This window comes from Phascolarctos cinereus, unplaced genomic scaffold (assembly GCF_003287225.1).
Source record: "Phascolarctos cinereus isolate Bilbo 61053 unplaced genomic scaffold, phaCin_HiC Scaffold_1;HRSCAF=81, whole genome shotgun sequence".
In the NCBI taxonomy this organism is placed as follows: Eukaryota; Metazoa; Chordata; class Mammalia; order Diprotodontia; family Phascolarctidae; genus Phascolarctos; species Phascolarctos cinereus.
In genome coordinates this window covers 198,122,399-198,138,598 of record NW_027555514.1, presented here as the reverse complement: position 1 = coordinate 198,138,598, position 16,200 = coordinate 198,122,399, and the positions used below count along the sequence as shown (strand labels likewise).

Below are 16,200 nucleotides of genomic sequence, written 5' to 3'. Positions count from 1 at the left end.
TCCTGATGTCTTCCTTTGTAAAGGGCAGAAACTGGACTTTGGGACTCACTCCGTTCTGCATGTGCTGCTCTTCCTGGTTTCAGCTCCACAGGACAAGATGCTCCCATGCTGATTACTCTCTAATATTTCCCCACCCATTCTGCTTTCCTGCCTCCTTCTGTGTCCTGTCTCCCCGTATTGGATTGGAAGCTCCTTGAGGTCAGGAATTTTCTTTTTTATTAATTGTATCCCCACTGTTTAGCTCAGTGCCTGGCACATACCAAGCAATTAACAAATGTTTACTAAATTGGATTTATTGGACTTAGGCTGGGTCTCCCTGCCTCTTTTGCAGTTCTCACCTAAAGAATAGAATAAAACGGGCCAAACTTTGGGTAAAACAAATGGGATCACAATCTGCCTTAAATGTAGTATCAGTTTCCTCTGAAAATATCTATTCCTTATGATACAATAATGTTCCTTTATATACATATGCCACAATTTGTTGAGAGTTTGGATTTTTTCCTTTGAAAAATTATCTGCTTATATCCTTTTATCTATTGGGGATGGCTTTTAGTCTTATAAATTTGAATCAGTTCCTTACATATCTTGGAAGGGAGACCTTTAGCAGAGAAATTGTTACAAAGATTTTTCCCATTTAACTATCCCTTCTGACTTTTACTACATTAGATTTGTTTTTGTAAAAAAAAAAACTTTTAAATTCTATATAATCAAAATTTTCCATTTTATCTTGTGATTCTCTTTATTTAATCTTGAATTCTTCCACTATCAATAGAACCAAAAAGTAATTTCTTCCTTGCTGCTTTAATTTGTTTATGATGTGGCTTTTTATATATGTTGCATACCATTTGGAGCTTACCATAGTATATAGTGTAGGGTATTGGCCTAATTTCTACTACACTACTGTAAAGTCTTCTCAGCAGTTTTTGTCAAATAATGAGTCCTTCACCCAGTAACAGCAGTAACTATGCTAGTGTGTTTGGTTGCTTCTATGTGTTGATTACCTGATCTAGCCCACTGATGGACCTCTCTTTTTTAAAACTAGTACCAAATCTCTTTTTTCAATTATATAAAACACTTCCATATTAGTCTTGTACAAGACTCAAATAAAAGAAAAAAATGAAAGAAAGTCAAAAATAGCATGCTTCAGTCTGTATGCAAATAATATCAGTTCTTTCTCTAGAGGTGGATAGTCATCCTTAGTCCTTTGGGATTGTCTTGGATCATTGTATTGGATCACTATATTGCTGAGAATAGCGAAGACATTCACAGTTCTCCATTGCACAATATTGTTGTTACTGTGTACAATGTTCTCCTGGCTCTGTTCACTTTACCATGCAGCAGTTCATGTAAGTCTTTCCAGGTTTTTCTGAAATCATTTTGCTTGTCATTTCTTATAGCACAATAATATTCCATTACGATCACATACCAGAGCTTGTTTAGCTATCCTCCAACTGATGGACATTCATTCAATTTCCAATTCTTAGCCACCACAAAAAGAGTTGCTATAAATATTTTTGTACACATAGATCATTCTCCCTTTTTTTGTATGTCTTTGGAATATAGACCTAGCAGTGGTATTGCTGGATCAAAGAGTATGCACAGTTTTATAGCCCTTTGGACATAGTTCCAAATTATTCTCAAGAACAGTGGGATCAGTTCACAACTCTACCAACAATGCATTAGTGAACCAGTTTTCCCACATCCCCTCCAACATCCAGCATTTTCTTTTTTTGTCATATCAGTCAATCTGATAGGTGTGAGGGGATTCCCCAGGCTTGTTTTAATTTTAATTTCTCTAATCAATAGTGATTTAGAGCATTTTTCCATATGACTATAGATAGCTTTGATTTCTTTGTCTGAAAACTACCTGTTCATACCTTTGACCATTTATCAATTGGGGAATGACTTGTATTTTTATAAATTTGCCTCAGTTCTCTATATACTTGAGAAATGAAGCCTTTATCAGAGACACTTGTTGCAAAAATTTTTCTCAGTTTTCTGCTTTCCTTATAATTTTGGTTGCATTGGTTTTGTCTGTGCAAAAGATTTTTAATTTTATATAATCAAAACCATCTATTTTACCTTTTGTAATGCTCTCTGTATCTTCTTTGGTCCTAAACTCTTCCCTTATACATAAATCTGATAAACTATCTCTTCATTTGCTTATGGTGTCACCCTTTAAGTGTAAATCATGTACCCATTTTGACCTCATCTTGGTATATGGTGTGATATGCTGGTCCATACCTACTGTCTGCCATATTGTTTTCCAGAAGTTTTTGTGAAATAATGAGTCCTCCCAGTAACAGGGGTCTTTGGTTTTATCAAACACTAAGGTAGTGCGTTTGATTGCTTCTGTATGTTGATTACCTGATCCAGTCCACTGATGGACCTCCCTCTCTCTCTCTCTCTCTCTCTCTCTCTCTCTCTCTCTCTCTCTCTCTCTCTCTCTCTCTCTCTCTTTTAAACTAGACTAGAACCAAATCATTTTAGTGATTATATTTTGTACTACAGTTTGAGATCTGGTATTTTTTTTTAAATCTAGTTTTGCATAATGCTTCCCTAACCATCAGGACTAAGATGTTAGAATAACAACAACAACAATAATTAGCTAGGATTTATACAGTACCTACTACATGCCAGGCACTATACTAAACTCTTTACTAATATTATGGCAGCTTCCTGGAGATTCTGCCTATCCTAAACTCATCGTAAACCAGAAGGGACTTGATTTCCTAAAATCTTAGAAACACAGGAGCTCTCCGACTCACTGCCTCATAAACTGTCGAGGCGGGAGACATCTTGAGCCAGAAAGAGCAATGGCTGAGGATTCTGGACACCGTCTTGAATCTGCCACTAACAAACTATATGACTGGGAAAGTTATTACTAAACCTCTCCTAGATCTGGTTTCCTCGTTTATAAAAATAAAAAGGTTGTAACTAATCCTCTGAAGGACCTTCCAGCTCTAATGATCTTTGATTCTAAATTCTTTCCCTTTTCACATGACCTTGAGATCAGTACATCCTATATACCTTGATGATTATTGAGGAAATCACCATTCATTCATTTCAGCATTCCTAAATCAAGGGCTTCCCATGCAGTCAACAGGAAAGAGAAGACTAATAAAGTGAAAAATATTAAGGGAATGAGAGGTGTCAAATTATTGATCACCACTTGTTAAAGTCATGAGAGCTTTATTGAAAGCCCATGCTTAGTATATTCCAACAACTTCTGTGTTCTTATGTAACTGAAGAGGGAGAAAAATGAAGAGGAATAATAACCTTTATGGCTGTCTCCAGCACTGCAGAGGTATCTCAGCTGCTCTGTCTTCCTCTTCATGGTAGTTCTTTATCCCCAGAGGATTTGGCTCCACGTTCAGAGATTCCACTGGTTCTGCTTCTCAGGTTCTATTCAAAAGGTAAGATACCTTGCCCATTAATGACCACTATTGGTAGCTCCCAAAGCACCATACTACAAGCCGGTCCTTAATACAAAGATAGGCACTGACCAGTGAGTACAGTCGTAGAAGCCCCCAGTGGCATTACCTCTGTAAGACACAAACCAGGTGTAAGGGGTGGGGTAGGAATGAAGAAGCAAGGCCTAATAACATGATCTTCTGTAATGATCAGCTAATGATGGCACCAATTTTTAAAAATTAAGTTCTGAATCCTGATAAACCTTAACCAGACCCTAGAGAGCTCATAAAAATAAAAATATAAAAAAATGACTAATACAATTAATACAAATATAAAGGTAGATCAGGGCAATTTCTGATCAAATTAAGAAGTTTTTAAAACAACCCCATACCTGGTATAAAAGTATACCCAAACAGGGTATAAACATCCAGCTAGGTTGTGTAAAAGATAGACTTATGGACCGAGAGTCAGGAAGACCTGAGTTAAAGTCCAGCTTCAGACACTTACTCTCTGTGTGACTCTGGGCACGTCATTTAACTTCAGTCTGCCTCAATGTCCTCATCTGAAGAATGGAGATAATAATCCTACCTACCTCCTGGGGTTATTGTGAGGATAAAATGAGATATATGTAAAGGGCTTTTCAAACCTAAAAGTGCTGTATAAATGCTAGGTATTATTATTATTTCTAATAACAGTGCAAGGTATTGGCCATTAGATGAAAGTGAGTAACTGAGAATCATCTACACCTCATGGTGGCCTTTAAAAGGCAGGTTGGCCCCATTCTACATAAGTTCTAAGGAAAGAGTCAAGAAGAAAACCATCTATAGAGGAAGAAGGCATTTCTTGAGGATCGGTTTGCTCCTTCAGCAAAGTGTGTAAATGAGGTCAGGGGAAGAGCTTTCCATTTTACCTCTTCCACCACCAACAGCTGTCTTACAATAGAAGTACATCGTCATAAGAGACATTCAATTCCATGCTGCCTGACAAGGGAAATTCAAGACATTGCTTCTTTTTTTATTGTTGTTGTTTTTTGTTGTGGTTTTTTTTTTTTGGCTAGGCAATGTATCTGAGGCCAGATTTGAACTCGGTCTTCCTGAATCCAAAGCCGGTACTCCATCCACTGCATCACCTAGCTGCATCCCCCCTGACCCCCTGATATTATTGCTTCTTGAAGTAACCCAACAGGAACTGAGTTGTAGAATTGAATAGAAATGAGTCAGGGAGAGTAGAATCTATATGCTGGATTGGGTAACTAAAGGAGCTGAGTTCAACTCTGTTTCTTTTTTGGAGGAAATAAAACTATACAAATACTTTTATTTCTGTAAACTCAACTGAAAAGTAGTGACTTTGCTTGTTTTTTTTTTTTTGGCTTCTTGGGACAGAAATGCTTGGCCTAGTTTTTGCCTGAAAGCATCAAGAGCCAACGTGTTCCTAAAACACCTCTTTGGCTTTATTTATTCTGCCCAAGTTGGAATTTTCACAATTTCCTTCTCCCTCCTTCCTATTCAGAACTGATTTACTGTGAAGAGGATCATCAAACTTATTCTTACAAAGCCGGTATCACCTCCTAATACAGAAAAGCATAAGAAATAGTAGGTCAGGCTTTACTTGCTTTTGAAACTCAGCCTCAAGTCACCATGCAACAATGCCACCTAGTGGAAGAAAACAAGAAGAAACTTCACTCTATAATAAACATTTCCATAGCTCTTCAAGGTTTACAAAATATTTTCTTCACCACAGCTCTGTGAAGTATAAAGTGCTGGTATGATTAACCTCATTTTACAGATAAAAAAAAACCATGGGCTCAAATAGACAAACTGACGTGCTCCAGCTACCAAGGCCTAGAACACTCAGTTGATGAATATCTATTGGGGCTAATTCTCTGCCCAGCTTCTGTGTAGGTACAATGGGGGAGGAGAAATGGAAAGACAGAAATCTCGTAGGGTGAGTAGGTTATGGCACATTGCAAACAAGGAAGTACTAAGAAGATTAGGAGTAAAGAACGTCATCAAAGATTAGAATGGCCAAAAAAAAAAAAAGAACCTAGGCTCGTTATGTAAAGAGAGCAAGGGATTACTAACTAATAGATAACCCGTTTGTCTTCTCATGATATCAAGAAAAAGTAAAGGAAATTATCTCACATAAAAGAGGTGAGAAAAGGCTTTTACAGTAGAGGGGAAGATGATGAAGTGGAGAGTGGACGACACGAACCTTACTCTCATCAGAATTGGCTCAAAGAGGAAATAAAACACATACTTATTGGGGTACAGAAATCTATCTTACCCTACAGAGAAGTAGGAGGGGAAGGGGATGAGAGAAGGAGTGTGAGGTAGATGATAGAAAAGAAGGTGGATTGTGAAAGTGGAGGTCAGAAGCAAAACACTTTTGAGGAGGAACAGAGTGAAAGGAGAGAGAGACAGAGAAAAGAACAAAGAGGAAGAAAATAGGATGGGGGAAATAAACAGTAATAACTGAAAAAAATTTACAGGAAGTTACTCTGATAAAGGCCTCATTTCTCAAATATACAGTGAACAGTCAATTTATAATACAATATATGATATACAAATATTATAGTATTATAATATAAATTTATAATGTCATTCTGCAATTGATAAATGGTCAAAGGACATGAACAGGCAGTTTTCAGATGAAGAAATCAAAGCTATCTATAGTCATATAAAAATGCTCTAAACCTCTATATTTTTGTAATTTTTTAATTTTAAACTTAAATACAAAATAAGAAAAGAAAAAACACTGCTATGTGCACAGAGGATGCAAAAAGAGGATGCAAAATAAAAGCAATAAATTTCCATTTCAAGAAAGCCTATACAATAAACATAATATGTTGTGTTCAGAGCTGCCCATCTTTTCTTTACTTCATTGTAGGTTTTATTTTGTTCTCTGCTGTGCACTTTTTATTTTGCTCTTTTCTTCCCCCTCCCTCCCTGCCCCACCCCCAAGAAGGCTGCAGTTAAGCAGTTACACACATACACACATAATACATACATATATATGTATATATATGCACACATTCATATATACACATGTACACACAAACATACATACATATATATACACTTGCATACACATATATCTACATAGATGTCTATAATCACACCTATATATATATATATATACACATATACATTCATGTGCATCTATGTAAGACCATACTATACATGTTTGTGCTGTTTCTCTGAAAGTGGGTAACATCTTCCTTCTTAAGTCTAAGTCTTTCCATATTTTTCTAAATCCACCAACTCATAATTTCCTACATCATAGCAATATTCCAACCTTATACTGCCAAGTTATTTTAAATAGTCTAAAACAATATTGACTAATATGGCTGCATATAGTGTAGTTTCTCTATTTTTTCTTTTTCCATTAAATCTGTTTTAACTTTAACTTTGTCTGAGATCCTGATTATTACCCCTGGTTTTTTTTCCCAAGTAAATTCTACTCATCTTTATTTTATGTTTGTGTGTATCTCTTATTTCCTATTCCTCCTGACTCCTCTACCTCACTTCTACCCACTACCTTGCCCTCTTATTACTTAACCTACCCCTCCTCCAAAGATCCCTCCCTTACTCTCTGCCCCCCACCCTTTCCCCTTGCCCTCTTGTTTCTATCTGAATTTAGAAGACTTTTACAGCCTTCTAAATATATATGTTGCCCCTCTTTATCCCATTTCCACTAATCTAGGCACCCCCGACTATACCCCACCTTATCCCATTCTCTCACCCTCTTATTTCTTTATAAATTTAGAAAACTTTTACTCCCTTCTAAATGTATGTATTGTTCTCTCTTTAACTCAGATCAGATGTGAGTAGGGTTCCCTTTAAAAACCCCTCCCCACTCCTTACCCTCTTAGCATTTTATTTCTTTCTGAATTTAGAAGACTTCTGTATCCTTCTAGATAGATATGTATTGTTTCCTCTTTAACCCATTCCCAATGAGAGTAGGGTTCCAGAACTAACAGTCCTCTTCCCCCACCTAATTCCTCTGTGTAAGTTCTCCCTCCTGCACCTCATATGTATAAGATAATTACTTTTTTTAGGTTTTCCTCAATGGTTTTACTTTTTAGAATCACATCATACTCAGGTCTACCCCAATCTTTCTTTCAAACTACCCAAATGCTATTTACAATCTTAGACATACAGTTTACATTTCCTCATATAAAAAGTAAACAGTCTGTCCTTATTGAGTCCCTTGTAATTAGTCTTTAATGTGTACTTTATATTTCTCTTGGATCTTGTATGTCTAATTTTCTATTAAGTTCAGGTCTTTTTGCAATAAGATCCTGAAAGTCTGGCAATTCACTGAATATCCATTTATTTTCATTCAGAATTATGCCTAACTTTGCTGAGTATGATATTTTCAGCCGCAACCCCGGTTCTTTTGCTCTTTGATATGCAGTATTCCAAGACTTCTGTTTTTGTTTTTGTTTTTTATTTAATATCACAACTGCTAGGTTTTGTGTGATTCTAATTGTGGCTCTGTCATATTTGAATTTTTTTTCTTGTTTCTCGTAATATTTTCTCCTTGAGCTGGGGGTTTCAGAATTTAGCTATGATATTCCTATAGCTTTTCCTCATAGGATCTCTTTCAGGTGGTGATCACTATATTTTTTCTATTTCTACTTTCCCTTCTTATTCTAACACTTCAGGACAATTTTCTTAAATTATTTCTTTTATTATTGTATCAAGATTCTTTTTCTCATCATAGCTTTCAGGTAGTCTGATTATTCGTATGTTTTCTTTTCTTGATCTGTTCTCCAGATTAGTTATTTTTCTTATAAGATGTTTCACATTCTCTTCTATTTTTTCATTCTTTATGTTTTGTTTTATTATTTCTAGGTCTCTTATAACTTCCCCTTGCCCAATTCTGATTTTCAGAGTCATTTTCTTACTTAAGATTCTGGATTTCCTTTTCCAGTTGATTAATTTCCTTTTCATAATCTTGTTTTTCTTAGATTTTTATTTTTTTAATTTTCCTCATTTGATTTTTTAAGTCTTTTTGAAGTTCTTCTATGAATTCTTTGTGGGCAGGTGATCATTTGACATTACTCTTCGGTTAGGAAAGGCTTTTTTTGCTTTAGTATCCTCCTCTGAAGACAAACTTCATTCGTCTCTATTACCTTAGTAACTTTTTATGGTTGGTTTCTTTCTCCTTTGCTTGCTCATTTAAAAAAAAAATTTATAGCAACTTGTTGTAATCACCTCTAGTTGTAGGGTATGGTACATGGTGCCTCTGGCTTTAGTCCTCCTTCAGTTTTCCCTTCTGGCCTGGAACCAAAATTAAGAACTCCGCCCTCCTGTAAGTGTCCACAGTCAGTGGCTCCACCCCATTGCTTCCGTACTCAGTGGGTGTGTGCTGGTTCCTTTTCATCCACAAGTGAGAGTGGCATCCCCTTATCAGCAGAGGTTCCCTCAGTCTTCCCCTACTCAGACACCAGACTCCCCACACTGTCCAGGAGGTGAAAGTTCCTGTGGCTGGGGCCGAGGCTACCTCCCAAACCAACTAATCCCAGGGTTCTCTGCATGCTGTTTCAGCAGAACAAGCCTGGAAGTATTCAGATTTCACAAGCACCAAAACTCAGTCCTCAGGATTTTTCTTCCATTCTTCTCTGGTTGTATTGGGAGGACCCCTGTTCTGCCCTAATTCTTGTATATTTTTACCACTCCTTGTTTGTCTTGAGGCAATATTTTCTCTTGTTTGTGGGGGAAATCTAGAGAGCTTAGAATTTTCTGACCTACTCTGCTTTTTTCCCAGAATCCTCTCCCTTTCTAAATCACTACTAATTAGAGAAATGCAAATTAAAACAATTCTGAGGTACCACCTCACACCTATCAGAAATGACAAATGCTGGAGGGAATGTGAAAAAATTGGGACACTGTTGGTGGAGTTGTGAACTTATTCAACCATTCTGAAGAGCAGGTTGGAACTATGCCCAAAGGGCTGTAAAATGGTGCATAGTCTTTGAGCCAGCTGCTAGGTCTGCATCCCAAAGAGATTTAAAAAAAAGGAAAAGGACCTATATGTACAAAAATATTTATGGCAGGTTTTTTTGTGGTGGCAAAAAATTAGAAATTAAGGGGATACCCATCAACTGGGGAATGTGGAATAGTATTGAGCAATAGAAATGATGAGCAGAATGCTTTCAGAAAAATCTGGAAAGACTTATATAAACTTATGCAAAGTGAAGTAAGCAGAATCAGGAGAACATTGTACACAGTATCAGCAACATTTTATGATGATCAGCTGTGAATGACTTAGTTATTCTCAGCAATACAGTGATCTAAGACAATTCCAAATGACTTGTAATGTAAAATGTTGTCCCCCTGCAGAGAAAGAACTGATGGTGTCTGAGTACAGATCAAAGCATAGTATTTAAACTTTATTTTTCTTCGTGTTTTTTGGGGGGAGGTCTGTGGTTTCTTTCACAACATGACTAATATGGAAATATGTTTTGCCTTCTCAATGAGGGGAGAGGGAAACAGAGAATTAGGAACTCACAATTTTAAAAAAAACTAATGTTCACATTGTTTTTACGTGCAATGGGAAAAATTTAATTTTAATTTTTTAAAAAGAAATCCGAAAAGAAAAAGTAAGGGACACCTCTAATACATTGGATGAATCCCTATGTTGAATTTATGGGAAGACATGAATAAACATTATACAGGATGTGTAAGCATGATCTGTGATCTGCATGTATGGCAGGAATACTACAACAACGAAATCACAGATCCACTGAAATATTTGAGTACCGAACAATAGCTACAACAATGTTAACAGGAAGAACAACTGCAAAATGATCAAAGCTGAGTGTTGCAAAATTATAATGATGAAACTTGATCCCAAAGACACATGAGAAAGCACTTTTCCCTGCTTCTTTGTAGAGGTGGGAGATTAGAGGTGGGGACTACTACATATAATGTCAGAATGTTTTGATATGTTGGTTAGGTTTCAAAAAATAAATTTCCATTAATATGTTTTGGTTTTCCATCACCTAAATTTCTCCTCATGTCCTTCCTCCTCTCTCTTCCTAGGGAGGCATCCCATATGAAAAAGTTTTTGTTTTCACTTTTTTAAGAAAAGAAAAAAGAAGAGAAACAAGATTGATCAATAATTTTTTAAAAGTATGCAATGTTCCAAATCCATTCCCTCTCCCACCCCATCTGTGCAAAGGCATGGGAGGCAGTGTCTTCTCATATCTCTTCTATTCAACGATTTGTTCTTTGTAATTTCACAACATCATTTTCTATTGTTATCATCATTTTTCCATTAACATTGTTATAGTCATTGTGTATATTGTTTTCTTGGCTCTGCTCCCTTCATTTTATGTCTATTCATCTAAGTCTTTATGTGCCTCCTGGCATTTATTTTATTTGTTATTGCTTACGTCATGGCAACATTTTATTACATTTATGTACCACAATTTGCCAGGCATTCCCCAGCCAATGGGCATCTACCTTGTTTCCAGTTCTTTGCTACTACAAAATGAGCTACTATAAATATTTTAGCGTGTCAAGACCCCCATGCCAAGACCATCCCTCTCTTTTTACTATCAGGAGACACCCTGTTTTCCAGAGCTAAAGCCCAGCAAGCAAGCTGTGCCCTAAGGTTGGCATAACAACAATCCTTTGCTCTCACCCTCTGGATGAGCTCAACCGGCAAAAATCCCACAATGGTTTCACACCAGCACCAGGTAGTCCCTGAGCTCAGCCACACACCTGCGATACCCTGCTGTGGATCAAACTTGTCTCATTGCTGCTATTACCCTTCATCGTCAGGGCTACAGCTCACTATGTAGCCACTAGTATACGTATTGAGATCTGCCCCCACTGAAGCAGGTCTGCTAGTAGAGAAGGCCCTGGTACTTATGTCTAGTTTTCCTCCTCTAACAGAATAAAGAAAGCTTTGTGCTTCTGACCACTGTTATCTCTTTGTTTTTATTTTATTTTTCAGAGTTAACAGTGGTTGCATAACCTCTGTGACTCTTTGGTCATTTATTTTTAGAGTTGACAAGTGTATATAGGGATTTCCTTCTCATCACCAACCATCTTGGGGTATATGCATAGCAGTGAAATCCCTGAGCCAAAGAGTATGGACATTTTAGCTACTTGTTTGCCTAATTCCAAATTACCTTCCAAAATGGTTCTACTATAAAAAAAATAAATGGTTCTACTAATTCACAGCTCCACCAGCAATTCATCAGTGTTAGCATTTTTTCCAAAACCGTTTCAACATTGACTTTTAGTTTTTGTCATCTTTGCCAATTTGCTGGATGTGAGGTGAAAATTCGGGGTTGTTCTGGTTTGCTTTTGTTTTGTTTTGTTTCATTTCTTATTACAACATTATTTGATAATAGTTCACAGTTCTTCCAAGAACTATTTGTTCATATTCTTTCACCACATCACTATTGGCCATGGCTTTTGGTCATCTTGACACCAAACTCTTATCTGAGAAATTTAATAAGAGTTGTTGATTTTTCCCCATTTGACTTGTTCTCTGCTTGTCTTAGATGTATTAATTTTGTTTGTGCAGAAGCTTTTCAATTTTACATAGTTGTGAAACCATCTGTTTTATCTTTTTTAACTACCTCTATCCTTTATTTGATTAAGAATACATCCCATGGTCGTGGTCATTGGTTAGTTTTAATAAACTTCATCTCATTCCTATATTTGTTCTTTCTTACAGAAAAAGGTTCTCTGAAAGTAGAAGGGGATAGATTGTGCAACTGTAAGCAATGGAAAAACCAAAAACATGAATAAAAATTTATTTTAAAAAATGTTTGAGTATTGAATTGAGTGGAGGCTTTTTCTATGATCCAAAAATATTCCCCTAAATATCTATTTGTAATTGAGGCAAAAGGAAAGTCCCACAGGAAGCTAAGCCTTCACCTAGGCCCCTTTCTAAAGGATGCTTGGTCCCCATGGTCTCTGTCACTGGGGACTACGTCAGAGATGATTGACATCTGTGCAGGAAGAGCTGCTCAGGAAGAGTCGAACATGGAGTTTTATATTCCAAAACCTCTGCCTTGTACTTCTGACAGGAGTTGAGGGGATGTCAGTGGGCACCACCCTCCCACAAGGGGCTCTTGCTGTGGACTTCTATAGACCAGGTTCAGTCTTCAGGGAGCTTGAGACCCCCAAAGGGAGGAGTCAAGTTTTTTTTTTTGCATTCTATACCTCATTGTGCCCCCATCCTAGAGTCCTAGGGAAAATTTCATGCATCTTGGGTTTAGCTGTTAACAAGGCCTCTTCTAAAAAAGTTATTCAATGTACAAAGTAGTAATTATCAGGTATAGGAAGTCGTTTATTTCCTCCACTATAAAAGAAATGCTTATAACAAAAGACTCATAAGCAATCACTGGCAAATACTGAAAACAATAACCCTTCAATCCTAATCTGCCTTCTCAGGAGTAGGAAGACTCTGGAGATATTTGGAGTTTTGCTAAACAGATTTTACTTTCACCTCAATTTGCACTATCTGAGCAATAGCTCAAAATCCAGGTTTTCTGGTCAGCCAGAGCATGCTTCATTCTCCTAGCAATGGTATCATCCCCTCTGAGAAGGATATAGCTGCAGAGTGTACCTCCTGCTGCCAGCCAGCACTCAAGAACTTCCAACCTCTAGAACATACAAGGTAGCCTCCAAGACTAAAAATATCCACCTCAGCTTTGCTTTTGACCACTTGTGCTCAGGAAGAGAAACAAAGCAGAAGATGCAGCTAAGGATTGTCTCAGGATCATTGGTACAAGGTACCATGTGTAAAAAACTTGTACTCACTAGCCCGTGCATATAGCTGCAATAGCTGCCACTGGGTGGGGGAAAGGGAGAGAAATCACTCTGGGGGTTGGGGAGGTAAGAGACAGACAGACGATTTCTGGCCTTCATTTTTTAAAAATCTATTAAGTGGGATCAAACACCAATTCTTTTGATTTAGTGCCCCACCCTACCCCAGGTCACATGGACCAAGAAGAATCACAGATGCTCTTTAACAAGGAAACTTTAACCCACTACAAGGGGCCGGGGTATAGGTTCTTCTAACTACTCTATTACATATCCTTCAGCCAGGGTCTTCTTACCTCAGGACATGCAGGAAGTGACAGGACCTGAATTCAAAGCTGGATTTTTTAGCTTTAAATCCAGTCTAATTTCCACCCTTCTACTTCAACTAAAATCCTAAAAAACAAACAAACAAAAAAAGAAATCAAGGGACGCTAGCTCTGTTTCCTCCAAATGAAACACTTTAATTTTATAAGAATAGCTAAACCTGATTAACAGGTGAGTATCTTTTCCTATTTTGAACCCCATATCTGCACTCTAGGAGAGGCATCAGGAGGAGCAGACAGACAGAGTGCTGGGCTTAGAGTTAAAAAGTCCTGGGTTCATATACCATCTCTGACATTTACTGGATGTATGGTCCCCAGGTGCCTCAGGAAACCCCCTAGAATTTACTCATGAAATCATAAAGGATTACAGAAGTTTCTCAGAAGCCAAAATTAGAGGTACTTTTCATAGCACCTATAGTCCTGAGCATAAGACAGCCTTAGGTGGAACAAAAGTAGTAACTGCATTCCTTTTGTAAAAGTGTTATTCATCCTGTTTTCTAACATACACAGGGTTATGGAAAAAACTTCTTAAAAATAGCTTTGATGGTTCAGCCTTGCACCTGAAGCTTTTCATGCACAAGACTTCTGCTTCCAGGCCATCCTGTGAAATTGTTCGTATGTATGGTACTATATTGTGCAATGAAAAAGACGGATGTGAAATCCAAAAGTCTCTGAACCTCAGATTCTTCATCTGTAAAATGGGGATAACAATATTTGCACTTCCTACCTCATAGTGTTGTTATGAGGAAAGTGCTTTGTAAACTTTAAACCAGTACAGAAATATGAATTATTTTCAGTATACACTGCATACTGTGTGCTGAGCTCCTCATATGGCAACAGTTTGGATGCCAGAAGTCAAAATGTCTTTACGGATGATTATTTTATGATCAGTTGATCAGGATCTGAGCATTTCAGCATAATACTCTGAAATCCTAGAGTCCATTTTAACATATATATAAAATACCATTATTGTGCTCATATTGTTTCTGGTCATTTATCCAATTACTTCCTGTAGCCAAATGACTAAATGGCAACCTGATAAAAAGATGCTAAGATTACTAGCACTACACTGGATTTAGTTTATGGTTACTATTCATATTTTTCATAACCATGATTTTCCTGTTTATTATTATTATAAGCAAGTTATATAGTAAATGTGCTTGCATATGTCAGGATCCAATTATTTTGAAGAAACTAGTAAGTCGAAAAATCCAGTTCTTTTCCCCAAAAAAATTCGGCTCAGAAACTGCTAAAAATATGAAGCAAAGTTTCTTGTTCTTTTTAGTTTCTTAAAAGACTCAAAATAACGTGTTAAATGTGTGACAAACTACCCCACTTATCCAGAAAATTCAGTTAATAAAAACCAGGGGTCCCAGAATTATCTCGGCAAATTAAAAAGTTGCCTAAACTCTCTACGTCTGCCTCAATTCCCTGCCTCACTTTCTTTGCGTCAGAGGCAGAAGTTGAACCCAGATGTTCCTGAAATCAGTGCTAGGTTTCTAGCCACTACTCTCCTCTATTTTATAAGAATAAGTAAATAAAATTTTTAACCTTTATCATAAATAGCCGAAGGCAAAAACATTTACTTATCTGGCCAAGCCACTTCCTTTTCCATCAGTTAATCGATAGTGTCTATTATGTGCCAGGTATTATGCTAAGTGCTGGGGATACAAAAAGAGGCAACCAACAGTACTAGTCCTCAAGAAATTTAGTCTGTTTAACTTTGAGTGGGAAAATAGTCTTTTTTTAATAATCAATATTTTATATCAATAGTTATATATTTCCTTACATTTTATTTAATAGTTATATATTTCCTAAATAGCCCGTATCTCCAGTATCCTCAGAAATGAATCACTATTTTTGTGTAATGATTTTGAATTTCATTTCTCCCAGGCAGAATTATTTTTTAAAATTTCTTAGTTCTAAAATATCAATATAATGCATGCAAAAAAAAATAGTTCTTTGTAAATCACCATAACAAATAAACCTTTACCCATCCAAATGGTTTCAGGTGCTGAAAAACCCTGAAGTGACTTCGGATATGCCAAACTTACTCCATAGACTTTTTGGGAAAGAATTCTTCAACTCAACCCTGGACCGCTGCAAAAGAGATAAACCGAGTACAAGGAAGTATGAGGGACGTGCACTTACTGCAGGCAGTAAAACGGCAGCGAGAAGGATCCGCAAGATAAACTCTGCTTCTGAAATAGTGGAAGAGGTTTCCTGAGCATCTGTCAGAAAAGAGTTCTGCTTTCATCTATGCCTTCCTTGGATGTATTCTGTCGCTTTTCTACAGAGGGCAACTGTGAGCTCAGTTGAGTTTTGATTTCCCCCAGAATGGAAAGTGAAACTGAGCAAGCTGTAGCGGCACCGTCGCTCAGGCTTGCAAGGCCAGCGTGGAAGCAAAATTTCTTTCAGCTGCGAAGAAAGAGGGAGGAGAGCAAGGTAAATTACCCCTTGCCTGCATCAGTCATTGAGGAACCCGCCCCACCTCTACCTCGAAGCTTAGGGCAGATCCAGGTACACTGGAGCTGACAGAATGGGAATGGGATAGAAGAGATCTGAGACGTACGTTTTGTTTCGGTCGGGACTTTGATTTTACAATTTGATGTATATTGTGCACATAAGTATTTTTACATGGGTGTATATGTATGGACCTGTAGCATACA

At 37.2% G+C, this 16,200-nt stretch overlaps 1 protein-coding gene across 3 annotated transcripts in view; it reads right to left on the bottom strand.

Moving 5' to 3' along the window:
- USP18 (ubiquitin specific peptidase 18) overlaps positions 1–15,772 on the bottom strand; it is a 36,061-nt gene extending 20,289 nt beyond the window's left edge. For 2 of the 3 annotated variants that reach the window (XM_078156232.1, XM_078156240.1), the window contains exons 1-3: positions 15,586–15,603; positions 13,505–13,601; positions 3,280–3,405 (exon numbers count right to left, since the gene is read on the bottom strand). In XM_078156232.1, the coding sequence (XP_078012358.1) occupies positions 3,280–3,337 (58 nt within the window). In that variant the 5' untranslated portion in view covers positions 3,338–3,405; positions 13,505–13,601; positions 15,586–15,603. Of the gene's footprint in view, positions 1–3,279; positions 3,406–13,504; positions 13,602–15,585; positions 15,604–15,682 lie in introns of those variants that run through there. The other variant, XM_021001539.2, reaches the window with a different exon arrangement.
- Positions 15,773–16,200: the final 428 nt, after the last annotated feature.